Here is a 27,183-nt window from a genome sequence, read left to right as displayed (position 1 = left end):
GATGCTGCTTTTGTGAGCAGAGACCCTGCAGTGCTGGATTAGCCCCGTTTCACCCAGCCCAGTGTCTCCTGTCTCCAGTAGCAGCCACAGTGGTTCTCAGCACTGAGTATCACAAACCTTCAGTGACTTCTCCAGAATATTAGTCTAGTGGTCTCTGGCACATATATTTCTTGTGCCTGATGTGTCTTGTGCCTTTTTACTTCATTTGCAGTTTACTGTAATTTGTATTTAATTTGTCTTTGTACCCATTTTCTACTTTTCTACCCATCTCCAGTGGATGTTTTGACTCTTTAGGGAATTGTATGGAACTGTAGAGCAAGAGCATAATTTTGACACATTCAGTCCTGCTTCTATAAGAGTTCAAACCCCATGTTACTGCTCAAATGGGTAGGCTGACAAATTGGAAAAAAATTAGAAAATTTTACTGGAATGATGTGGGTGAGGCTGATGGAGTAAATGGGACGTGGGATAACAAAATGAATAAATAAAACAATAGACCTCTGTCCACTGGAATCTGTGTGGCAGCAGAGGTGGGAGGCAGGTTCAAATCTAAAGTTCATGGCTTTTTTTTTTTTTTGCAAGTTAAGAGTTTTCCGTCCATTTCACCTGTCTTGGAAAGCTGAAGCACAAATGGGGGATGCAACTGTTTGACCATTTGTTGTCTTGTTTTTGCAGACTGTCTGTCAGTGTGACAATTTGCATGGCTGAATAGCAGGTCTTACTCCTGCTGTGTGGATGTGTTTGTGGTTTCTGTGCCAAGAGCAGGCAGAGGCTGTCTTAGAGTTTGTGGGGATACTTGGCAGTAAGGGGTCTGCTGAAGATTCTGTATCAGGGGCAGGATCCCTCTGGACCCTACAGCTTCAGCCTCTGTACCCCTCATGCCTGGGTTACTCCCAGTGCATTGTACCAGCTTAGAGAAACGCCATCACAGAGGTAACTGGGCCAGTGGTTTGGCTAAGGCTGCAAGAAACTTTGAAGTTGCAATGAAAACGAGAGGAGTGGGATATACGGGAAGACTTCCAGGAGTTTTCTCATCTGTAAACATGAAAGTGCAGAGTCTGGATGTCCTTACTGGTAACCTGAGCGAGTTACCAAACAAACTGTGTTTTGCCAGTAAATGTGTGCAGCCCACTGGAATTAGTCTCTCTGGATGATTTCCGTCTTAACTGTAGGCTTGGAATTAGTTTAGTGTGATTTAAGGTCTTCTGGGCTCATTGGGCCTGATTTTAAAAATTTGTTTAGGAATTTTTGCCAAAGTGAAAGAAAGAGCAACTTCATAGACCTCCCTTCCCGAGGGGCATTTTATTTATGAGGCTTTTGATCTCTCAAACACACCTCTGGTGTTTGTCTAGTACGCACCATCCTGTCTTCAAAAGAAAGACCTTTCAGGTCAGTGGTTCACAAAACCGTCGCTCTGTCCTTTCACAGCCCTCTGGGAAGACGCAGGCCAGAATCTTCTGACTTCCATGTTTGTGTGTGTGGATCCTAATTGAGGGAAGCATCTTTGTGCAGGGAAGACCTTAAGATGTAAGGTCCCATTGTCATAAACACTAACCTGGATTTGTCACATGCCTTCATGCTGTCCCATAAAGCTGGATACGGATTTAAGTAGAAGCTCAGGGGCTTTTCTGTAGTGAGGCTTGAGTGCCCAAATGGACACCACCTGCATAAAACTTAAATGAGCCAGTCACATCAGTGCCAGGAAGTACTGGTCATTGTTTTATTAAGGTTCACTATGTGAGAGGCCATACTTCACAAACGTAATTACCTCCCTCTTGGTCTCTCAGTCCTGCTTCTCTTTCAAAGTTTAATCCTTGAACCTGTCAAGACAGGTATGCAGACATTTCTCTCTCTATCCAGACATACCTCTACCCCTTCCACAGATGAATACCCTGGCAGGGGGTAGACAAAGCGCCCTCTGAAGATGCTGCTCTTTCTCTAGCAATGATACAGGTTGATAGACAAGTGTGACCAGTCTCCCAGTTAAGACACATAAAGCTCAGTGTGGTGAATACCATTCTGTGCATATATACACACACACATGCTCTGCATCTCTCCAGATATGCATCTGTGCATCAGTTTTTTATAAACGTGTCTGCACCAATGCAACCCACGGCACTCAGCGCATCGTTACGAGTGCCCACAGGGTTTTATTCCACGTATTCTGTGAGGCCTTTGAGCTGTGATAGAGCCCCACAGAGCAGTTTCCAGTTCATGTAACCTTAAGCAATGAACCCCTGGCTGCACTTGGTGCTCTGCTGGCTTTGATTGCTGTGTGTGGCACACAGCAGCATTCCGCAGGTGGGCTGGTGCTCTGAGAGTAGATGGCCATACCCAGCACAGACTGCTCACACCCTGCCTAATGTTACAGCTTTTCAATAGCCTCTCGAGTCACCTGCTCTGCAAGACTGTCTATAACCTGTAATATAGAGACAGACATCATTACAGGCTGGAATGACACATAAAAGCCTGTCTCCTGAGGGATGCATGAGGGCTGAGCAGTGCACGTCCACCTGTGCATGCCAAGCAAGGAAACATGTTATTACTGATAGTACTCTATGCTTGAGCAAGGCTGAATTCTGCTTGCTGGCACTTTTTATCTCTCACCTTTCCTGTGCAAGTTCCTTGCTGTTCCTGGACGCTTGCTGTTTGTAGCTGAGTGCATTTTCCTCTGGTTTCCACATCCCCAGAAGAATGTCAGTTCCCTGTCCTTTCTGTCCTTTGTGTTCCTCTCTGTCTTTGCACCGCTCCCCTTGACCCTTGCAGTCTTTCCTTCAGGCTGTTGCAGCTCTGCCCTGGAACTGTCTCGCTGGAAGTGCCAGAAGCTTGCATTTTCCCCTTGCAGAGTGACAGTGGTGTCCCTCATCTCCTCAATGCAATTATTGTTTGCTCACCAGAACTGTGTTAGTCTTGACTTGTTCCTGGTGAATATTGTGTATATGCTGAAGAGACACTTATCTCACTAAACAGTGTCACTGCTCCCTGCTGCTATTCAAAAATTGTCAGAAGGATCCTGATTGGATTTATACCCTTGGTTGCCCTTTTTTTTACCATTTCTTAGAGTTTCCTAACACTTCTTTGGGTTTTATTCCTTTAAAAAAATTTTTTTTTGACTGGTTGGACTTTACACCTGAGCTTCCAAAAAAACATGCAATGGCAAGTTACTGTGGGGTGGATTTCAGTCCACCTCTGTGAATAAGGCTGGAAATTGCAGCACATTGGGAGATGATTCAGAAGCAGAAGAGCCAGCCCTGCCCCAGGGTGGGAAGGTGGATGGCTGGGTGTGGAAATGACTGGCTGATTTTTATCCCTGCAAAAGCCTGGAGTTAGCGAGGTGCTTGTCAGTTATCCCCCTTTAGCTCGGCAGGACCACAGTGCCTCTGGGGATTTCCAGGCAGCCAGCCACTGATTCAGGGGGCTCGGATTTCCCAAAGCTTCCCTTGAGTTGGAAACAAAAATCTCCACGGCAGCTTTGCGTTCCTCCATCACTGAAAACCCACTCTGTGCTCCAGCTCAGTATTGACATCTGGAGCCTGGTTCTTGGGAGGGGTGAGCACCTGTGACCTGTAGGGAAGCGGTGACTCTTTGAGAAGGCGTCTGATGCCCGAGACCCCCCGCCATGGGTGTAACTCGGCTGCTTGTGTTTCTCTAGTAATGATACGTATCGTTTGCAGTGTTTGCTCTTGCCCCATTGACTGTGCAAGACTGAGCCCTTTGGGATTTCAAAACACACTGTAGATACTGAATATCTGAGCCTCCTAACCTTTCTGAAGATTAGGTAAGTGTTATTGCTCAGCATTGTAAGAGGTAACTGAAGATATATCCCAGCTGAATTTGGTGAAAAGAGGTTAAGTAACCTGCCCTGACCAGAAAGGGTGTGAGTAGTAGAGCCAGCACTAAATATCAGCTCCATCCACTGTTGGTTAGGCAGCATTGCTTTGCTGTCTCTTGCTTGGGGTGCAGATGAATAAATGTTGTTTATGTTCTTGTTAGCCCATGCCGGTGAGGCATTTCTCTTTCAACATGCTGTGATCACTGCTATTTCTGGGCACTTCCTGACTTCCCAGTGTTATTCCTGGATGCATGTATTTATGTACGGTAGGTATAAAGGCAGAACTCACACCTTTGTTACACTTTTAGACGCGTTTGAACAAACAGAGGTGGAGACCAGGGCATCCTTTGTTCCCATTAAAGTGTTTGAGTTTTCCAACTGTTCCATTTTATCCTGCCTTAGTGCAGCAGCCAGTGGTGCTTATCCTGGCTCTTGGACCCACCAAGCTGTTACCCAGCTTCTGCATCGGATGCTGCTTCCTTTTTGCAAGGCATCTTTTCTAGCTCTACAATGCCACATGACCAAAGGCCAGAGCCTCATTTTTCACAGGCCTAGTGATACCAAATGGATTTTCCTAATGTTCTTATAATGTCACTTCACAAACGAAAGGAGAGCTGTAGATGTGGAAACATTTGACTTTGAATTTCTGAACACCTCAAAACAACGCTCCGCCATCTAATACTGGAGACCTGCGGTTTCACAGCAGGATTTTTCCAAGTCTTTTCCTTCACATCCTGAAGCAAATGTGGCCACTTCTAAAGCCTGGTTAAAAACAGCTGTGATGGTAACCAACTGCCCTGTCCTGGCTTTGTGCTTTGGTTGAACTTTCTGGTGTGTCTGACCAAGATCAGTCACATGTCTCATGGTTAATATAACCTGTTCACCCTAATGCATCTTCATTTAGTTCTGGTGCAGTTTTTCATCCATCTTTCAAGATTGTTTGTCCTACTTTCAACTAGGAGAAGAGCCAGACAATCTCATTTTGTCAAACAGGTTTACAGCAACTCTAAGAAGCTTGGTCTATATTTAACCTGTGGCCTATTTTCAGCATAACTTAGCGCAGGAGGAGGTGAAGTCCAGCCTTTTTTCCTCTCCTGCTTGTGATTTCTGGAGGCAGACTCAGAGTCATGTCACTGAGAGCTGCTGCCCCATCTCTGTGGGCTGGGCACAGCGCTTTGATTTCTTTTGGCACCACAAAGCTCTAGATTCTGAACAGCCAATTCATAGCATGTTTCTGCCTTGTGTGCTTGTCTTGTTGTAGGTCTTGCTTTCCAGGACAACATAATGTGGTTGATGCCCAGACTGTATTTAGCTGTTGCTGAATGTGACAAGTGTTATGTTCCTCTGCCAAGGCGAGTGCACAGCCATTGTTAGCCAGGATGTGCTGTGCAACGTTCTTCATGCAGAAAAAGCCTCTCTGTGTTTTGGTTGGCTTTGATTTGGTTTTTTCAAACACTTAATCAAACTTCTGTTCCTGTTAATTTAGGAGCAAATTGTTGTTTGGTTTGGTTATGGGGTTTTTTTAGCAAACTCTGCTTTTTGTGTGGACAGTGCTTAATGGAAAACTTTGTGGAGCACATTAATCTGTTGTCTTAGTGGCTGTTGAATTTGTGTGCATTGACATAGGGCCCATAAGCCGTAATCTCAGTGTCTGAGGTGCTGTGCAAGCCCATGTCACAGACTGTCACAGCCACTTATCTATGCAGTGTCATGGCTTTCCACTTGTGGACCAAATTCTGCTCTTGAGAACATGGCAAAATAAATTACAGTGGCTGGTTCTCAGAACTGTTACTTGTGTGAATTCATTGCTTCCTACCTGACATTTGCAGTCAAGGCTTGCTGTTTGCTCTCTTCTCAGGTAAGTAGCGAGGCATGATGTTGTTCTTTGGTATTCCTTTCCCCCTGCCAGGAATGTTTTGCCTCCTCGTGCTTGGTAGTTTAGATGTTCGAGGGCATGTTTCAAACTTGGCTTATGTCTAAGTGCTTCTCACTCTCTGTTTTGTTTTTCAGGCGCTGGTTCGGCTTCCTCCCCATATTTCACAGTGCGATGAAGTCTTCAGGTTCTTCGAGGCTCGCCCAGAAGACCTTAACCCTCCAAAAGAGTAAGTGTTGTGATGATTTTCCAGTGCTGCTCAGTACATTTTGATTAGCTGGAAGGAAAAGGTCATTTGTTTTTATTACTGCTGTAGACATGTGAACAGAATCTGTAGATTTCAAGCACTACCTAGAAAAATGCCCAGCAGTTACACACAACCACTTTGGGTGAATGGAGAACAGGGAAGTCAAGCAACCCTCAGACACAATTTTCAGCCATCCTCCACCCACCTTTGCATTGTTTCTAGCTCACAGTTCTAGTGAGGGAACCTCCCCTGGTTTGTGGATTTTACCTGATAGTTATCACCGAAGAGTCATTTAGTTCCCAAAAAGCATTGGCTCAGTAGCAGGGGGAAATCCTGCCAGTAAGCACTTGGCTCATAATTACCAGCTGCTTCTTTAAATGTACTCCTGCCTAGAGATACTTAGTTATCGGTAGGGAGCAAGATTGTGGTCCAGATCCAAAATTGTCTCTGGAGAGTCTATTCTTTCCAAGCAGGAAGCCAAGAAAAGGAGGAGGGAAAGAGTTCCCATTAAACAGAAGACAGAATCGTAGCCTTTGCCTTGGAGCAGACAGGCTGATTCATGCTGATGCAGTTAGGGTTCATAGGACTAATTTATCCAGGGAGAGCGTTGGCAGGAGAGTATTTACAAGCAACAGTGCTGCCTTGCCTGGCATTTCCTTCTCTCTTTCATCCCAAACAGGATATATTTTATTGTACTCTGCAATAAGATGTTGACTTGGTCTCATTGTGTTTTGTGCTGCTTTGTTGCATGATTTGAAACTTGATTGCAGGCTGTGTTACCGTAATTTGCTTTCTCCTGTGTTTGCACAGCCCACTGGATAAGGGGGAATGGATGCAAAGTTTATGGGCTTTGGGCACTTCAGCACATGCAAACCTGTAGTTATTGGAAAAATTTGTATCGGCTTCAGCTGTCTGCTCCTATGCTGGTGAAAAAGAGAGGAGGATCTTTGCAGTTTGATTTCCCAGACTTTGTTTCTTGCACGTGCATGAGTTTGTACAAGGAGATGTATTAACATGTGTACTAAAGACAACACTGCTAGCGTCACTGACAGCAAAGTCTTTTTTTTTTGTTTCATGAATGAAGGAAAGAGCAGTTTTAAGTCAAAACTCTGCATAAAGAGCTGCTTTTTTATTTCCTACCTAGCCTTGTTTTAGGAAAATGTTTGGTGAGAATAAATATAGTTGCTTGTTCATTGTTAAACACATATTGCAAACTTAGAAAACACAGCAACAAAATAAGCCTGTCACGCTCTGAGACCTGCTGATTATCACAGTTCCCATCTGAGGGTCTGCAAGTAGGTTTGCAAATGTTGCTTGATCCCACAACACCCCATTTGTGATGCAAAGACACATCCCCGTGTGCCAGGCAGAAACAGACGCCCAGAAGAGGAGTGAGGTCCCAAGAGTTATGGAAGAGTTCACATGGAGGATCTCAAATGGATGTTGAGTCTGCTTGAAAACTCCTGTCTGCTTTCTGCACTGATGAGGTGCAGACCCTACAGCACCTCCACAAGGCAGGAGACTGGGGCCCAGGCCCACCCTACACCCACCATTATGGCTTGAGTCCTTGTCCCTACTCAAAGTCGTTGAGGGCCTGTTTGACAGCCTTGCAGGAATTTTCAAGTTATCCCTTCACTCCCCTCTGGAAAAACAAAAAAGGCTAAACGTTCTTAGCCCAAGCCTTGCATCCTATTCCAACCTAGTAATAAGTGTAATAAGTGTGATTTATTTCCCTGGAAAATGTAGAGCAATAACCTGATTAAATCTCGCTTCGCTAATGTCTGCAAGACATTAATCTAGCTGGGTTTAAACAAATCCTACCTCGTCTTCTGTAAGCAAACAGATCTTAGGGAAGGTGTCTAAGGTTTCTGCTGGGAGTGCTTCACAAAAGATGTATTGTTGAAGTTGAAGATTAGTCTCTACAAAAAGATGATGTAAAAGCCAATGGAAACATCTTAGTGTTTTTCTTCTGTGAACTGAGGGGGGAAGGGAGCAGATCTGAGGCTTGCTGGACCACTGTGTAGGGTCCGGGGGAAGGACACCTCCAGGGTGATTCTGAACCTCAGCAGGCACTGCAGGAAGGAGCATGATTCCAGAGAAATCCCAATTTATTTCTTTGTTTTGTTACTCTGCCAAGCCCCTCCAGGAACAGTGAGCCAGTGGTGCTCAAGCCCCGTGAATTCAGTCTTCCCTGGACCTCATGGTTCATCATTCGTCTCACTAGGGTAGGGCTGCAGCCTGGAGGCATCATCTAGACTATCCTAATTATTTTATCAATTTCTTCAGCTGCTTCTTTTAGCCCTCAGCACAGAGGTGGTTTGTGTGCTGATGTGTCAGCACAGACACGGCATTCAACTTGCTGGGTTGAAGAACAATAAGCGAGTGACTCAGCCACCAAGGGGCAGCAAACAGAATTGCTTGTGCTGCCTTCATGTCTCCTCTCCGGGCACAATGAGATGATCTTTAGTTTCATGTTGACCTGCTCAGTTTTTCTGCAGCAGCTTGGCCTCATAAGACAAAGCCTGACCTAGGGTTTAATTGACTAACTAATTTTCAGGAGTGTAACCTTAATCCCATGGGCATTTGGGTTGTTGAGCCCAGAGAGTCCATTGAGTTATTGCATGTCAGTGACTAAGCATGTGCTTCCAGACAGAAATACGTGGAAGCTTAAACTTTGAGGGAGGAGAAGCAAAAGTGTCCAGTTTACCTTGCAGCTGGGAGGTGCACAGAGGTGTCCCTGCCTGTAATTGCTGAGCCATGGCTTGCAGTGGTGCACTAATCTGTGTGGTGCTGCATGAATTCAGCAGCAAAGCTGAGCACTTCTGTTCCTATTGTCCTGAAAGACACCAAAATTCCCCTGTAGCTCCTTAGGCACTTTTACAAATGTGTTGCTGGCTTCTTCCTTACGACCCTTCAGCTGCCCTCCCCTTGCCTCCTCCGTGCTTCTTTGTGCGGTCCTGTCCGGGTTCTGCCGTGTTTGGCTCGCCGGCTGCTCCCTGCAGAGTCATTTCCTCCTGCTGCCGTGCTCCGACTGCCCGCGGTGCTGAGCAGCACACAATCCAGCTGCAATAAAAGCTGGGCTTTCCCAATGCTCTAATAATCCGGCCAATTTGTTCGGTTGGATTCACAGCTTAGGTTTTCTGTTTCCTGTTTTGGTGATGGTCCAGGCTTTCGAGTCCTGTGACAATAGGCAGAAGGTTTTTCTTCCAGCCCATTAAATCTCTCCTGGGTACAGCAGCTCACAGGCAGAGAGCCGGAGAGATGTCTCAAGAAGCCTCAGCATTTGTACTGGCTGATGGTTTCCTTTGAGCCTGCTCCTGCTGGTGGAGATAGCTCCCAACAGCAGGTTTCCTTCATGTGGCATGGGAGAGACCATAGGAGAACACAAAATTCCTGCGTGGAATGGCCTGGGAGCGTTCTCAGGCTGCTTCACGTGCTGAAAGCATGGCTTTTGCAAGGGAGCTGCTGGACCATGGAGCAGTGACGTGCCAGGCAGGGTTGGGAGCTGCAGTGACCATGTTCCGGGGCAGCTGTTCCCACTGCTCTCACTCCAGCCCCTGGATTAGCCACAGGGAAAGCAAGCTTCAAACCATCTGCCCTGGTACAGGAGGAGCAGTTTTCAACTGCTGAGTTTCCAATATGTGACATTTTAGTGTTTGGGCAAAGACCTGTGTCTGTAGGCACATGGCCGGGCTTGTGTCCTTTAGCACGCCCACGTAAGGGCCAGTCCTGGACTGCCATGGGAAAAGAGACTGTGAGGTAAGAAGGAAGTGTGTTTTTATTTATCCATTGTTCTAAGTAAATCCCATGTCGCTGAAAACGATTAATTTACTGGACACTTCTGTTAATAATTATAATTACTGATAACTAAACCAGAGGTAGATTAATTTCAGATTTCTGCTGGGGATTTAAATTCAAGGCTGAGGTCAGGCCAGGGCTCACAGTCAACAAACAAAATCTCAGAAACCAATTTTTTTTAATGATTCTATTTTACTAGAAATAACAGAAATACCCAAAAAGTAGGATTAATCAATTAGACATTGCATATGGTTTACTGGTTTTAGGGCTTTTTTTGCAGCAAGTTTCAAAATAGCACAGCCAGACCACTCTTGTGAAAGTTTGTTTTTATTTTGTGTCTAGATCCAGTTTAAAGAGCAGATCAAGAGCCAAGGATTCAGTTCTCCAATACTTCCCCCTACAGAAAGTCATGCAGGCTCAAACAAGATTTCTGTTTAAACCACCACTAGTAATATTATCAGCTGAATTTAAAGCAGTGTTCAGTATCTGAGAATAATTTTCCTGCGAGAATCATAAAGCAATTTTCAAACCGTATGCAAATCCAGAAAAGCTAGGGGACTTAATAGGTTATACGACATATTAATGAGGGTTCATGCAGAAAACGGAGTTAATGCTGAGGGTGCCTTTACTGAAGAACAGAAATGCTCTATTGTGTCTTGTAGCCATGAGCTTTACTGATCATATCTCTATCAAACAAATATTGGTGTAACACTCAAACACTCTGATGCCAGGCAGATGCTGTTAAATGGAAGCTGGATTCTCCTCTTATTCCTCATGAATGACAAATTCCTGATAAGGATACTGAACAGAAATAGCCAGGGTAATGGAGGGACCATGTTAAGGAAGCTGCTTTAGTTTATGAGCGTATTGGTGCTAGAGCACAGCTCCCTCATACTCTGTTTTCTATCCATAAGCATGACTGTGTCTATATACAATTATTTCTGTTTCCCAGATCGGCTCTGTAATAACAATTCAATTACCTGTTGGTAAAGGAGGAAAATTTTTCATGTGTGAAATATCTGTATTTATGCTGATTTGTTTGATATTATGAAAATATTTTCTCTTACGTTTCATCCCTCATATTTCATCGCTTATGTTTCACTTATATTTTAATTGTTTTGAATTGTGTTTCCCAATACATTGGACAGATGAGTCAGTGAGCAGATGTGCTATGAGGAAAGCTGGTGTTCTCTTTTTGTGATTGCTCTTTCTTACAGGACTTAACAGTACAGATAATTTCCACATCATTTATGAATGTGGTCAGCACCAGTTCATGACAGTTGGCATTACAGTCCGAACTTGGCACTTTTACTGTGACTGCTCAATGCACACATTTTATTTGGGAAATCCATTCCACTTGAGAGAAATGCAAAATCAGAAAAGAGATGGAGGTTTTATTTTTCTTTGGTTTGTTTGGTTTTTTTTTGTTTTGTTTTTTTTTTAAACCTGGGAAGTAAAACCCACTGTCTTGAAGGGAAGAAAAATTTCATGTTCTCAAAGAATTATTTATTCACCGAGGTAGCTAAGGATGCAATAATGTATTAGGGCTGTTATTGCCAAGAGCCTTGCTTGGCTACTCCTGATTTCACACGGCTTCACTGATTTCCCTGGGAATTAGGTACCACAGCTCTTTGAGCATCTCCGTGTGGTAGAGCACCTGTGTTTATTTTCTGAAATGTGCTTGGTTTAGGGCTGCATTTATTAGGAATATTTGGCCTCAGCGTCTAAATTCGTGGAAAAAATGTTTCTTTGGCTTTTAGGTCTCAGAAGTGCTTCACAGTACCCTGCTCCCAGCGTGGGACTGTCACAATCCGTGGCTGAGAGGTCAGGCAGCCCAGCACTAGAGGACACAAGCGTGGCTGATCCCCGGTTGTGCCCCTGTGACCCGGAGGGCAGGAGCTCAGTCCCTGGGACACGGCCACTCTCAGGTGGGGCTCTAGTTCCCCCTGTGAGCGCTGCCTTTCATCAGGGCTCCTGATCTCTGGAAGGTCTCCCTTGGAGATCCTTATCTTAAATAAACTAAGCCAATGCAGGAATGGAAAAAAGGAAATAACAGATTCATTACTCATTCTCTTCTTTAGTTTCACGTGGGACTTTCCCTTTTGTTTGTAGCACATAAACTGATTTGGACCGGAGTATCAAATGGAGGGTATTGAAATTTGCTACTGGCTGCAGCATTGGTGATACGAGCAAATAACTCAGCCTCCCTGAGAAAAGATTGGAATCTGTTTTGCTACTCTTTCAGAAAATGAAAAAAAGAAATTACATGCAGATAAATATCAAACAATAAACCTGGGGGAAAACAGAAAGCATGCTAAATGAAATAGATTCAGCAACCAGAAAAAAAAACCAAAAAACAACTGTAAAAAAATGTCAGCTGGAGCAACATGAGCTTTTATCCCTTGCCTTGGGTATCACCTTTGGGTTGGCTCATGCTCTTAGGCTTGACTGTGAAAGGACACAGAGCTGAGAGGAGCAAAGACAGTTTAACGTACTGACACTCGGCACTGGCAGCCAAGGGTACAGAAATAGCTTTTGCCTCGATTGGTTATGAGCAGGCTGCAGGGTTTAAAAGTGGGATGCTGTCATGGGTCCGGGATGGATTAAGAATAAACAGACTTACTCAAAATTCATCAGTATGAGAATGAGATTAGAGCTCTGCCAACACCCAGCAATGGCACTGGACACTGCCTTGCTGGGTGAAACACAGGAGAGTGTCAGTGCTAGTTAAAGTTCACTGTTTATAAGCACACATTCAAAACATTTTTTTTTTCTTTTCACTGTACAAGACTAGCAACTGAGAGGTTTTGAAATGCAGAGATGTTGCCTTTAGAAAAACTAAATGCCAAACCTGTTGGCTCAAAAGCTTTTTTTCCTGTCCAGTATTTTTTGTTGTATACTAAAGGAACAATCACTGCTGATAATGTGCCAATGCCTATTTTGTAGACTAGAAAGTAATAACTTGCTTACTATTTAACTTAAACTATAAAATTTCTTCTTTCTGGAGAAGCTGAGGGGTTAATGCAGGGCACTGGGAAATCTGCTCCTTACTGTCTCATTGATTTATTTTGTGATGTTGTAAAGGCCTCTTGCATCTCCTGGCTCTACTTGCAGAATTATTGCAGAGTTTTGGTTTCAGAGATTTGCTAAGAGGATTTGATTCTGGTAAGGAAACCCCAATCTTTCCATAATACAGTTTTAGAAATGACCAGTTACAGAAATAATTTGTTTTAAAACATCATCGCTCAGTGTTGGAAGAAACATTACTTCCAAAATCTGTCAGGAAAGCTTGCTCTGCTGGTGCTCCTAGATGCAAAACCAGTTAGAAAGTCAAAACAGTAAAGTTATTAGTTTATGGCAGTGAGAGAAACCTGGCCTAATGAGGCAGGATTGGATCAGAACCAAGATAACTGCATTCAGAGATTATCATGCTTCTTGTGAAGGATTTGAGGTACCAGTTATCCCTGAGCACGCACTTCTAGAGAGGTTTGGCTCAGTGCCACGGCATCTTCTGGAGTTCTCTGTTTAAAGGCAGGTGATGCTTGGTTTGCAGCCCACAGGGTTGAATTGCCCATGCTGATAGACACAAAAGAGATCTTTATCTCCGTGAAGAAGAGAAGTGTCTGGTCCTGATGTTCTTTGTGAATAAGCCTGGAACTGTGGAGAGGGCTGGGGGCTTCCTTTTCTTATCTGGTTTTCTTGCTCTGGTGAGCCCCTGCTGGCAGGTTAATTGCACACTGTCACCATTGACTCATCACCTGCCAGGCAGGAGGAGCTGGGGGTGGACTTTTCTGTTCACTGGCATGACAGAGTTGAGTATAACCTGTCTTGTCCTCTGTGTGTCACATCTCTGGAAAGCAAGAATAGGCAGCTTACGTTGCAGATATGATTATATAACAGAGAACACAGCTTGTCATTGCTGTGTCTATAATATGGTCACACTGTTGTTTAATGAGGATCTTTCACTCTGAAGAAAAGGGCACTAGGGACAGACATGCTCAACAGGGTGGTTGCTGCCAGGGTGATAAGTTGTCCTCTAGTGGTGCCTGGGGTCACATGGGATTTTTCAGTGGTCTGCTCTTCCTATTGTTGATTGCTGTGTAATTTTGACACTGCTTGTCTGGAGAGTCCCTTTGTTTTTAGCACTGTTGAGGATCAGTAGCCTCACTGGTTATAAAAGAAGTGTTTTTCTCACGTACACTTGCCTGGTGTGACCCTGTGTGTGATTTTGAACTGTTTGTGGGCAAGGTAAGGCATCCCATTACATTTGATAGGGTTTTATCAGGCTGTACCATATGTGACAAGGCAAGGCACATAAATACATTGCTTACAATGTATTTTAATGCTGTTGGCCACCGCGGGCCAGGTGGAGTTGAAATCTCACATTTATTTAAGGTGAATCATTGCTGTCTAAACACTGGTAAGTAGAGGTGATGTTCCTCAGTAACAGGACTTTGAGCATCTCTGGCACTGCCCTTTGCATCCAGCAGTAGCCTCTGAAGAGAGTGGAGGAAGCCTTAGCAACCAAAGGGTGCTGAACAGCAGGTAAAACAAGTCACGTCTCCCTGGAGAGATGCTGCCTCTCCTGCATTTTGTTGAGATGAGAGCTAGGTTTTGGTTCTGGCTTGGTTAAATCATATTATTATCTTCCAGGGTATCTAACTTTACCTGTTCATCTCAGGACACCAAAGAGTTTGTGCTAGGAATCTATTCTATTTTGTGTCTGTCCCAGAGATTTGCATTCAGCTCCCAATGCTATTGCAGGTAAAAATCTTGTTTACAGCAAGGCTGGGGAAAAAAAAAAAAACAAACCCTTTTGTGGCAGCAGGGAGCCATGCCCTGGAGTGCTGCATGTATCTGAGGTGATCTCCTTTGCTCTGTCTTCTGTCTCTTGAGAAATGGGGTGGCTTTAGGACTCTGTATATAAGAAAATACCAGACCTCGAGTGGCTCTGGCTGAAGGAGACACGGTGATCTATTAGTAGATTCATTTCCACCCTTTCCATCTTCCTGACTGGTCTGCTGCTGACTGTCTTTCATGCATGCTGTTCCCAGAAACACAAGCAGAGGATCAAATAACAATGTGTTTTGACTCCAAACTCTGGAATGACTTATCATGTTATCAAAGCTTTTGATTTAATTGAAATTTCACAGATAACCCTAGACCTGCTTTTAAGTGCAGACTGAAGAGGCAGTGGGAATTCAATTACCCACACACCCCCCCCACCCCCCATCACACCATCATCCTCTCTTTTAATGCTTGCACCTTGTTTGGGAGTTTTATGGAAGGGATTTGCTACTGCTTATCTCCAGCTAGAGCTGTGTGTCTCTGTTCAAAGATACCCTTTGTTTTTGGGCCTCTTTCTTTTTCCAGTTATGCCAGAGTTTGATTGGGATGACCCTGCTGACAGTAATGGACAATTTGAGATTGACACTGATGCAAGGATTGCAGAATTTGCTGTGTTAGAAGTAGAATTCTTTCCTTGTTTCCTTGTTCATCTCTTAAAACAATTGGCCTAAGCTCAGGAAGATGTTCATTTAAACAGACCTTGGATATATAGTGAATAGAGGATTGACTGTGGCTTTGCAATACTTTAGTATAATCTAATAAATGCTGGTTATTTGCTGGATGCTTGCAAGCTGGATTTGCTTCCCAGGTCCAAGGAGTTCTAATAGCCACTCCAGTAATGCTGACTGCAGTGTACTGTGGTGAACCTCAGAACATTGTATATGTCTGATTACATTTGCTTTCAATTACAGTCTTGTGGGTTTGAAAAATCTGAGCAGTTCAGGCTCATTTGGGAACCACCACAAAAATCACCAGTAACCTGAGATTGCTAGTGCTTGAAAATATAAAAGAAAAAGAAAATGTTGAATGCTGTGGACCAAAAAAGTCTACTTTGCTTTATGAGAAGTCAACTGTGGCAACAGCTGTAGGATTAGAATGGCTGGGGCACCATATCTAAAAGATAAACCTTTTCCTTTCCCATCCAAGCGTGCCAGGAGTGAAGTGTGAGTGACTCATGCCAGAGACAGTGTTCATCAGAGGCTTGAAGCTCTCCTGGTGCACCAGAGAATTAGCAGTGCTGCTGTCTCTCCTGCTCCCCATTGGGTAGATTGCTGGTCCTTTTGCTAAGGATTAGAACCTCACCAACATCATCCTCCCTTGCTAGGGAAGCTGCGTAGTTCTTGAGGCTGCTAAATTTAAATTAATCTTATTTCAAAACATACTAATTTGTGGAGGTGTGGATTATCCTCTAAATCTGACTAAAAGAGGAGCTTTCTTTCCATGAAAACATTTAACCAAAAATGAACCTCTCAGTTCCTGTTGAAATGTGGTCCTGAATCCCTGAAATGAAATAGTTTTCATTGGCCCCACGGAACAGCAGGATGGCTCTGGAGTGAACAAACATGTACAGAGACATCCGGCTGACGCCTTTGCAGGTGACCCTTTCTGCAGTGGTGCCCAGGTCTCTGGGCTGGGACTTGACCTGCCTCTGGCAGTCCTGTGGTGTGTCTGGTGCTGCCTGCATAATTCCTCAGCTCTTGCAGCGGGCAGCCCTGGGAGAGCATCAGCCATGGGCGTGATCCCTTTCCCCTGTGCCAGCATCTGGCAAGCAGGAGGAAGCCTCATGGACGCATTAAAGTGTAAGCTCTGGTGCAACCCTTGGTTGGGGCATTGAGAGTATTTGGGAGGTAAAGGAGGAGCAGGAAGGGTTTTGCTGTGAAAAAGCCCAGCCACAGCACTGAGACACTGGCGGTGGTGCCGTGAATTTTCACCCCGAGTGAGGAGAATTAGTTCAGCAGTTCAGAGCACAGGAGCAGAAAGTGGGGTGTAAGGCTGTCATCAGCCCCTGGAAACAAGGGCAAATGCAAAATGAGTAGCAACTGAGGCAGCTTTTACTCTTGCAGTGGGAACCGGAATATCTTGCCAGTGTTCTACATTTCTTCCTACAAGACAGGACGTTTTGGCGACACAGCTCCTAAATTTGGGTGGCATACGAGTAAGAGAACTGAGCACTTTCTGTAGTCCCAATGACAAGGCTCTTCACCTTGCACGTAACCTCTGCAGCCCCCGCAGCTGGTGACCTGGATGCTGAGGCGTCTCGCTGGGTCTGGCTTGGTTCCTTCACCTCCCCGCGCATCTCTGCAGCGAAGCTGAGGGCAAGGGTGCTGCAGAAACGCTGCCAACAGCTGTAAGCTCCCGCAGCGAGGGGTCGGTGGAAAGCTCCCTTATTGTTTGCCGCCGTGTCAATGCACAAAGCGGGGCTGTGTGGGACTGAGGGCGTTAGCAAAGCTCCCGATGCATCAGCGTCATCCCCTGGGGGAGGAGGAGCCCCCGTGGCCGAGCTGCACGGACCATCCCGGCTGATGAGATGAGATGCTTTTCTGGCCAGCCCTGATAAATAAGCTTCTGTTAATGTTCATTGTTATCGTGCTCACGCTCATCTGGGCCTTCAGGAGGGGGTTGTGTTACAGATGCTTGGCTGAGGGAGGGCAGGGTGACAGCTCCAAAGGTGAGCTGGGCTTTGAATCCCAGGCAGGCGTTCAGCAGATGAGCAGAAAGCCTTGAATCCCGTCAATAAAGCAGCATGTCAGAGGGAGTAGCTGAGAGAAGTGGGAGTTCTGAGGAGAATGGAGATAAAAGGAGGCTTTCAGGCAGGAGAGGGGATTACTGCTTTTTCCAGATGTAGCATTTGCATTTGGAGAAGGAGAACAGCCAAAAGGCCAGGCTGATGAAGGATGCTTTGTGGTGCTTCCAGCCTGTGAAAAAATGCAGTTCTTTCAAAGTTATGTGCTTTTGGATTGTTAGGCAAGGGATGAAATAGGCATCATAAGAGTAGTCGCTTTCCCCCTCTTCTTATGGAAAGCTGGTCTCCAGTGATTTATATAATTAATACTCTTTTTTCTTCCTTTTTTGCCTGCTTTCTCTTAAGGCACTTTTTCTTTTTTTCTTTTATTTATTTTTTTCTATTTTTTTTTTTAATACAGTCTTGGCTCAGTCATTCAGCATCCTCATAAATCAGAAAATTTTGTCCTTGCAGATACCTGACAAGTAGTTTATATTTAATTTTTTTGTGGACAGGCATATAAACTACTGAGCCCCAGTTTATTGCCAGATACATCCTGATCTCTGGCAGGATAAGCGGTGTTTGAGAGAAGATTGAACTAATATCAGCAAACAGAGAATTTGGGGCTTTAACAAACAAACGTTGCTTTCTGATGTGATTTTGTCTATCCTAACGTATGCTCAGAAAATCTCCGGTGTTATCTCCACTTCAGATTCATTCAGCTCAGATATACTCACACACCATGGGACCCTGTAAGTAGAATATGTGACGATCATTTTAAGAGGGGATTTACCCCAAATAGACAAAAATAAACACATTTAGCAGCTTATGGCTCTAGTGGTCCTTTGCAAGTTTCCTGAAAAAACACTTTTGCCAGCTACTTCTCTTTCTTCTTTTAAGGCTTTATTTTCAAAACATCAAAGTAAATTCCTGATTTTGAATGAAGTAGGACACAGCCTGACAGAGACTCGTGTCAAAAACCTTTCACCTCGAGAGTAATGCAGCTAGATAACATTAAACTTGCTGTCAGCCTCATCCCCAGAGCAGCCTCCTCCTCCCCCAGACACTGATGCACGTGGGTAGTTTCCTACACAGTGAGTAACTGTATTGGATTCAACGGGAGCACACATGCACCCAGAGTTATTTGTGTGTGTATGCGTGTGTATGTTTGTCTGATGGGAATGAAAAATTCTGGAGAGGGCTGGGATACAAAGGAGGTCCATTCATCAGCAGCCCCCTCTGCAAATCATGCTAGTTCTTCTTTCTTGCCTGGAGATGGACAGGTATGGAGTATGTGCACACAGGCCGTGGGGCAAACATAACTTAACTGGAATAAATCACCAGCTTGCCAGGGATGAGGGTAGGTAACATCTGCTCTCAGAGACTCCTAAACACACATATCACAAAACAGCAGAAAGGCTTAACTGGCCTGGTTGTTTAGAGGTTTGATATAGCAAATAATTTGTGTGTGCCCTCGGTGCTTTTTTTATGCATTTATTTTTACAACCTCTTAATTTAAAAAAATCCCAAAGCCCAACTAAAAAGGGCATGAAAGCAAATAGATATTAGTATCTTCATCTGTAGCTTTGAGGGAGCCTTCTAACTGTGTAGTTGTGAAATCAATGAATCATCAATGCAGTCTCCATAAGGGAAAGCATCCACTCTGAGAGAAAGCAATAAGCACAAGGCTGTGTAGAGCACCTTTGTTTGGCTGTGCTTGCTGTAGAATCCTGTCAGATACCATTTTCACAGTGGTCTGTTCACTTCAGCCAGCGCTTGCTCCGTGATCAGAGGGAATCCATCCATCAAACAGGGCTTGGCAGTTCTCATTCTGGTATAATGGACTGGGTCATTGGAAGGTGGCTGGTGTGTGTTGTAGGCAATTTGCTTCTTGTCTCCTATTCTACATATGTACCTAAATCTTTTACAGGATACTTTTACATTGTGCTTTGTTCTTAGCCCTTCCTTTCTTTTTGCTTTCTTACCTGACTACTTTATCCCTGACTGCATCAGCTTCACTGTCTCATGTTGGCATACCTTTTCTTGTGCCATTTTCAGCTGTCCCTGGGTTTTGGGTTTTTTTTTTTTTTCATTATCCTTACATCCCTTGGATATTGTTTCCTCTTTCTCAATATGTTCTGTGCTGTTTCCCACAGCATTGCTGCACTTACTTCTATTTGTCCCACTGGTGCTCTGTTCATTGATTTATTTGCTCTCTGATGAATTTCTTCTATTACTTTCTCCCTTCCCCGTGTATTTTCATCCTCCATACCACATATGAGATAACAGAGGGATGACAGAAAGTACACAAGTTGCCTCATTGCTGGCCTAGCTGTTTGCATAGAGTACAGCCAGGATGAGCCAGTCTGGGGCTGGAACAGAAACCGGGAGCAAACCCTCTGCCACCCTCATATGTGTTAGTGGCCCTGGTAACTGACCCTCAGCAATATGGGCAAACCTGCTCTTTTGCCTTGCTAAAGGCAACTCTTAGGGAGAAAAGGAGAAGTCATGGAAAACTAACTTGGCAGAAATAAAATTGCCGAGATTTTTTTCTGTTTTGTAACCGGTAATTTTTGTAGACGTTGTCTCTGTGGTCTGCCAAACAGAAATTCATCATCACCAGCTTGGAGTTCCTGGGTAATTAATCTTCTGTGGTGGATAAGGCAGGCTGAGTTTTCAGTCTGCAAGCGTGGAGAGCTGTGAGCTAACCTGCAGCACTGCTGAACCTTTTCTCTCTCCCCTATTTCTCCATTTTCCCATGACCTTAGGAAAAAAAAAAAAAAAAAAAAAAAGAAATCCCCACTTCATAGCTCTTTTTTTTTTTCTAAGTCACACTTTATGGAACACAGTTTTAATGCTGTATGGTACGTGTTTAATGATGTCCATATGGGTTTGTGGGTACAGGAATTAAATACATAACGGTTCACGATGACATAACACGGAAATGCAACTCCCGCAGTGCTGGTGTGTAGGCTGTAAAGGGTTATTAATAAAAATGAAGGTTTTAAATAGAAAACAAGCTTAGCAGCACCGTTTTGGCCTCAGGCCCATCTCTGAGTGATGGAAAAAAAAAAGAGGCTGGAATATATGGTCTTTCCTCAATACATGAAAATAAATACATTTTACCACCGTCCCCTGCTAAACATTTCAGAGAGAAAGCTGCAGGCCTGGTGCATGGCATCTCTCTTCAATCAGAGCCTGAGCTCAGGGAGGTCTGGAGGGGATATTTCAGCAGGGTGCAGAACACATCAAACAAATACTAAAGGGGAGATTGATGCCTTAGATTATTAAAACGGGGTAAGGCCACAATGTTTTGATTGGCAAAACTTTTCAACAGTTGGACATTAGTATTTCAGAAGAGCAAACCATTCTGTTTGTGGGTGAGCCAGGAAAATAACAACTCACACAGTTTGGGGGAATGACCTCAAGGAAATCCCATCCTGTCTTGTAACTGGAGTTGCTGGATCAGTAAGCCAAGGAAATTACATAATATGCCTATTAATATTATAGAAAAAGAAAAGCAAGTTTACTTTTCTATGTTCAGCCTTGTTCTCTCTGTAGTTGCCCCAACATTTTGTTTTAAGTGTTCAGAATAAACGAGACAGCAGTGGATGATGTGCTGAGCAACTCCCTCTGGATGCCATCTGAGACATCTCTCACTGGTTTCCCACTGGTTGTTCGTGACAGGAACTGTATGGGCAGCACCAGCACTAATTGAATGTGTCCTTCTGTCTTTACCAATGTTTTTGCTGCAGTTTTAGCTGATCCCAGAGCAAAACACAAGATATATCTGCACACAAACTAGCTCTAGAGTTTGAGGCTTGGGATTTTCAACTTTGTGGACATCTCTATATTACCTCCAGGTCGTAGACCAGGACAAGATCAGTGTTTCACAGCAGTTGCATAAGGGTCAGGACAGTCCAAACCAAACGTGATCCTGCCCTGGTTCCTGTTTTGGGAAATCCATATACTCACAGCTGTCCCCCTGTTCAGTCTGTTCACATTCTTCAGCTCCAGCTCCACGCTCACCTCAGCCCATCCTTGCACCCCTGGATTCCAGCAGACAGCTTTCCCCAGCAGATGGCCATGGAGGATGCAGAAGGGATGCAGGAGGAATAAGATTTCCTTGCTTTATCTCGTGCCGTCTGGGGCAAATTCCCACTCTCTGCCAGTTTCTTGGAGCCTCCAACTGTTGTTCATTGTGAGGCACAGATGTTGTTAGCTCAGTGGCTTCTGTCCAACCACCAGATTCTTCAGCAGAAGAGAACTCAGCCCATTATATGGAATTGGAATTCAGGCTGAACACACGGCATCGCTTTTTTCCCACCTGACCATAGCTGGGACAGGGAACAGAAATGTGGGAACGTGGTACAAAATACTCCCCCTATGCACCAAGCCCTGTGCTGCTCTGTTCACCCTTCAACCTTCTGGCTTGAAACCAAGATCCTCCCCTAAAAATTGGTTAGAAAAACTACTCCCTGCTTGTGTTCTGACAGATGAGATGGCTGGGATCTGTTGCACAGACCGTGCTTTCACCCACTTGCTGCTGTTCTGTGGGTCATCTCAGGCACAGCTAAAGCTTCTGGAAAATAGTATTAAGTCTATTTTTCCAAATTTCAGTACGCTGACAGATGTCAGTTGTTTGTCTTCTGAAACTGGTCTTGTCAAGAATAGGTATAATGTCCCTTTAAATAGCGCAAACCACATGGGAACATTTTATTTTTGTCCCTAACTGTCTATAATCTATCTTATTTCTTTTTTTAGTGAAACTAAAATCTTCCCAGGGGTTGTTCCTAATAATAATACTGAAAAGAAAGTACCATGTAAGTCACCAGTATTAGCAATGGCAGTAGTACTGCATTGCCCTTCTATAGACTTATCTCACTGTACACCTCGAGGTATGGCCCAAACATGAACCCTCTCAGCTAGACTGTGAAATACAGGTTTTATTTTAGAACCAGGGAAGCGAAAGTATGAAAGTGGTTTTGAAAGGTCACCAAGGATAGAACAGGAGCCAGAAGGTCTGGATTTTAGCCTCATGTTGTGACTCTTGGCATAATTTCTGCCATTTGCCTCTGCAAACACCCCTAGCATGCCAGCAGTTTGACTTGCTGATATATAACTTCAGGATCTACAGGAGTGGCTCAGTGTCAATGTCAATTTTTGCAAAATTCTATATTTGAGGAAAATGTGCTAAAGAAACATTGAATAAGTTTGCTCTAGTTTACAGGGGGTTTAGTCTTCAGGATGCCCTTGCATCCTCTGCTTCAACCACTGGTCTCACAGTCCTCTAGAAAACCACATACTCACCCCCTGCTCATCAGCATGTGAAGGGGGATCTTTAGCTCAAGATCCATCTCACCCTGTTGTCTTCTTCCCCAAACTGTGGTGAATTGACTGATCTGAAGTCCCTCCTCTGAGATGAACAGCTGATACCTCTGCAGAAGCGAGACAACAACCAGTCCACACTTCTCCATATGCCAGGACAGCACAGAGAGCAAGGTGGGCTGTAGCTGTGATGTGGAAGAAGAACCCGCCTTTGTGCCCAGGTGCCCCATGGCAGTTCTGGAAACAATCACATGAGCATGGAGGAAGGCAGGAGGACTGCTCCTTACCTGTGTCTGCTTCTTCTTCCTCAACCAAATCTCTCTCAGAACTGGGAGCACATTCTGCTGTAGTAGATAAATTGCTCAGGCGCCTACACTTTGTTTGAAATCAGTCTGTGTAGGGCTGCAGGCTTGGCTCACTGTGACACTTGATTATTCCATCTGCAAATGCTTGGTGTCCCTTGGTGCCCTCTGCTCTCCGCTTCAGCTGCCTGCTCCTCTCTTTGTGTCCCTTCCTGCAGTCCTTGCTGATGGCAGCTTGTGCTGTAGGTACCCCCAGCCCCTGTTTGTGCAGGGAGGTTCAGTTGGGGCTCTTCAAGCTCTCAGGCAGTACTTTGCGTACTTTGGAGCTGGAGCAGAGCTTTCCTCCCCAAGGGAGTGGAAGAGGGATGTGTCAACCATGTATTTCTCTTCCCCTGGCTTTGTTCTTTCCCTCCCTGTCCTGTGTTTCCCATCCCTTCCTCTCGTGAGAGTTGTCCTGTGGGCTAACACGAGCACAGCTGCCTTGCACAGACATTTATTTATCTGCCAGTCCACCATCCCAGGAGCTACTAAGACATTCCCTTGGCACGTACTCCATTTACCCACACCATGTGGCCCTTGCTTCAACACATCTTTTCCTCCCATAGGACCCTCTGCTACTCTGTGCCTTCTCTCTAATTCTGTGGTCACCAAATGTGTGGCGTTCCTAGCAGCTGGCACCCTGCAGCATTCCGACCAGAGCCCCTCTGCTCTGTCCTCTGTGTGCCACCACTGGTGCTGCAGATAGACCTTGTCCTAGGCAAAGCTGTCCCTGAGCGTGCCCGTGCCAGTGGGTGAGAGAATGCGCCCTTGCATGTGGCTTTTGTTCTCAGTGCACAGCCCACCTCCCAGAGCAGCAGATAAACACAAACAGCCTTTTTCTGCAGTTTAGTGAGCAAAGCGGAGCAGTGCTTCTGAGCTGGTCCTTTAACAGCGAGGGCATCATCACGTCCTGAGCCTTATGTGAGTAAATCTGTCATCAAGTTTTAGTCTTTCTTTTGTATAACTTTACGTAGCAGCTCGTCTTAAACTTGTAAAAACATTTTGTGGGAAATTGTGCATGGGAGGTGGGCAACTCCTTCTATGTATTGCCAGCTAATCTGTAATTCTCTCCTTTATCATAACAAATGAGGCAAGTTTTTCAAAAGCAGTATCTTGTGCTGTTCTTTTATCTCTTTCCTTTTGCTTTAAGTCTGGGGATGGGGCTCTGCCTTGGATGAGGGCACAAAACATGGAGCCAGGACTGCTGGTTTCTGTCTTGAGCACTGGATGCACACGACTGTGCTAAATCCTGCTTGTGAAGTATCTTTGTGAACTGAAAGGGGCTGTAGGTATTCAAAATACTGTGTTTAGCCATAGACATTATTAAAAGTAAGAGGTAAAAACCCCAGTGCCATAAAATGCCCAAGAAGCCAGGAAACTGAAACTCCTTAATCTGTTCTTAAGCTTGGTAAATAGAGAAACTTCTACATCCCGCTGGCGCCTTGCTCTCCCACTATCCCAAAGTCATTTGTACTCAAAGCTCAAGGTTTTTGCAGTTCCTTAGGTGAAAATGTTTTACATGTCCTGGGATCTGTCATCATTTCACACGTCTTCTGTTCTGCTGAGCCATCACCCCCTTCCTCCAAACTGGTAGGTGGCACAGGAGGTATCACATCGCCCCTGTGGAGGAAACTTTGTACGAAAGCATCCTGGAATTTGGCAAAGCGCAGCTCTTTTTCTACAGCAGGACTCATCTCCCCTTCAGTGGAAATTAAGTGTCTAAATCTTTTTGTCTTTCCCTCTTGTCAGTTTTACAGTGTGCTCTGGGGTGAAGTTTTGTTGTGCTACGTTTACTTCTCCTCGCCAAGACCTTCTTTATGGCTTTGATTTAAACGAAGTCCAATCAGGCGCAGTGAAAGGCCGTCATGTTCCAGTGCTGGGGATGGGCTTTGGGGGCTGTTTATCTTTTTTCCAAGGATAACAGCACATTTGTGTTTGTGTTGTGTGTATGTCTTGGACTTACACAAAAACTTAAGGATCTGATTCTGGTGGGTCATGCTGGCAGGTATCCAAACCCATAAATCTGGTCACTGTGCTTTTCCAAATGTTTATTGTGCTGTTTAAGCTTTTATGGGCTCTTGTGTGTATTACATATGGTCTGAATAAATGTAAGGCAGTATTACTGGGCTTAGCTGAGAGGCAGAAGAGCCTCCAAGGGGATCATTAGAGATGGAGCCGCCATTGGCAGCATTTGGAGATGAGTTTCTTGGTTGAGCTTCGCAGGTTGCAAGGATCTTCAGCCCTGTTCTGTTGGTTTCTTAATGTCACTTGATCTAACGTTGCAGAGGTGGAAATAGAAGCAGAGAGTTGTGATTTCTTGGATTCAGTACAGGATTCTTCTAGCAATTCTCTGTGCTGCTGCTGCTGCCTGTGGCAAGGTCTGCTCTGATTGCCAGTGGGACTCAGGACAAGACTTTAAGGAATCAGTGGATGCATAGCAGGGTAAAAGTCACCTGGCTTGCTGTAAGTGAGGAATCACCTGCAGACTCTGTCTAAGAGTCAAGGCTGCATTGCTCCTTCAGACAGATGGCAAAGAGGATCCATTCTCTGTCCCTCCAAGCCTACGGCTCCTCTGTGACCCTGCAGATCACCCATGAGACAGCCAGACCAAGCCAGCCAGACTCCAGCTGGAGGGAACAGGGACAGGACTTGTGTTTGAGGGACAGCAGTGTGAAAGCTGGCCCAGGCCACCTCTGGTGCCATAGTCCCAGCAGCTCACGGGGAGCATGCCATGGTCCTGTTGCTTCACTTCCTTACTCTCTTCCATCCTGACTGGATTGAGGGAAGAAACTGCAGACTGAAAACAGGCAAACTGTAGCCAGCCCTAACAGCTGTTAAGCAGCCAAACCAAGACCTTTGGACCTTCAGAGAATGGCCTGCAGTTCAGATCTGGGCTTCCCTCCACTGGGCCAGTTCACCTTCTGCTCCAGGCAGTCCTTCCCGTCCTTCCATCACTTCACTTCCACCTCTAACCCCGCTAAGGCAAGGAAGATAGAGGCTCACAGCTGAACTTGCTGACAGCTCTTCCTTCTTCAGTCTGGGCTTTCTGCTCCCTCACCTCTGCCCTGTCTGGCTGTTCCAATTGCAAGTTTGGGGCAGAAACAGGTTTGTGTTTCTGCAGTAGACATGCAGGCCCCCACTAGGGCTGGCCATTAGGGCTGATGTGCCATCAATAACTGCTCTTTGCTGAGGGACGTGCTGAAACAGCGGAGGCTTCACAGGGGCATTGGGAGATGGAGATGAGACTGGGAAGAGTGGGTGGAAGAGCAGAACCACTGAGTTCCGAGAATCTGAGTTGGTCCTTTGCTTCTGGAGAGCTGAATTTGACACTGAAAAATCTACTCTTATTGCTTTTTATTTATTTGATTTTTATCAAGACTAAAACTCAGATACCCACTCCGTGTCAGCTCAAAGATTGCACCATTGGAACAAATCACTTAAAAAGAAAGAAGTGGAGAAAATATGTGCTTGTATCTGGCGCGAGAGTGGTCCTGGCTGCAAAAATATTTTTCTCTTTCTTCCCTGTTGCTTTAGGCTGAGGATTAAAATGTGGGTTACTTCTGGCTGTGCTGAGATAAGAGAAAAACCTCAGGTGACTACTGCATTTAGGGAATTGCTTATGTCAGGTCCCTGATGCTGGATGCTGGGAGAAGGAGTGACAGCACACAGCTGCAACCCACTTGGGTGTGGAAGTGTTAATGCTGCGGATCTTGAGTCTCAGAAGCAGGGGAACACTGAGAGATATTGTAGTGTTTGGACACATAAAAAAAGCAAGACAAGGCAAATCAGCATCTTTTTGAGCCTCACAGAACCTTTAGAAGCATTTTTTTTCCAGAGAGAGGTTTTTCCTGTGACCTGTAGAACATGAATACATTTGGTGCAATGTCATTTATGGAAGAAATCTCTTCTGTTGCATTCTCCTCTCTCTGACCTTGAGGCTGTTGACATCTCCTGGGTCAAACTGCAGCATGGGAAGCATAAATGTAAATAATGGGCAGCACTAACACACTGGTTGTGGTGGGCTTGCATGATACTAACAGCTTTTCCCCTATGCTCTGGCTGGTTGAATTGGGGAAATAATAATAGAAAATAATAGGAAAGTAATAATTTTGGCTTGCAAATGACTTCCCAAACCAAGCAAGCACCTGAAGTTCTTCCTGTGTTCTGCTGCAAGGACTTTCCTTAAACTGCAGT

The 27,183-nt window shown here is 44.9% G+C and overlaps 1 protein-coding gene across 6 annotated transcripts in view; it reads left to right on the top strand.

The window, feature by feature from the left end:
- The window catches only part of SH3PXD2A (SH3 and PX domains 2A), a 248,910-nt gene that overhangs the window by 101,241 nt on the left and 120,486 nt on the right, over positions 1 to 27,183 (top strand). For 4 of the 6 annotated variants that reach the window (XM_040070646.2, XM_040070647.2, XM_040070645.2 and 1 more), the window contains exon 5: positions 5,843 to 5,934. In XM_040070646.2, the coding sequence (XP_039926580.1) occupies positions 5,843 to 5,934 (92 nt within the window). Of the gene's footprint in view, positions 1 to 5,842; positions 5,935 to 23,882; positions 23,911 to 27,183 lie in introns of those variants that run through there. The other 2 variants (XM_058421473.1, XM_058421472.1) reach the window with 1 other exon arrangement.

This window comes from Hirundo rustica, chromosome 8 (genome assembly GCF_015227805.2).
Source record: "Hirundo rustica isolate bHirRus1 chromosome 8, bHirRus1.pri.v3, whole genome shotgun sequence".
NCBI lineage: Eukaryota > Metazoa > Chordata > Aves > Passeriformes > Hirundinidae > Hirundo > Hirundo rustica.
Note: the sequence above shows the minus strand (reverse complement) of the source record. Positions and strands in the feature narration are given on the sequence as shown.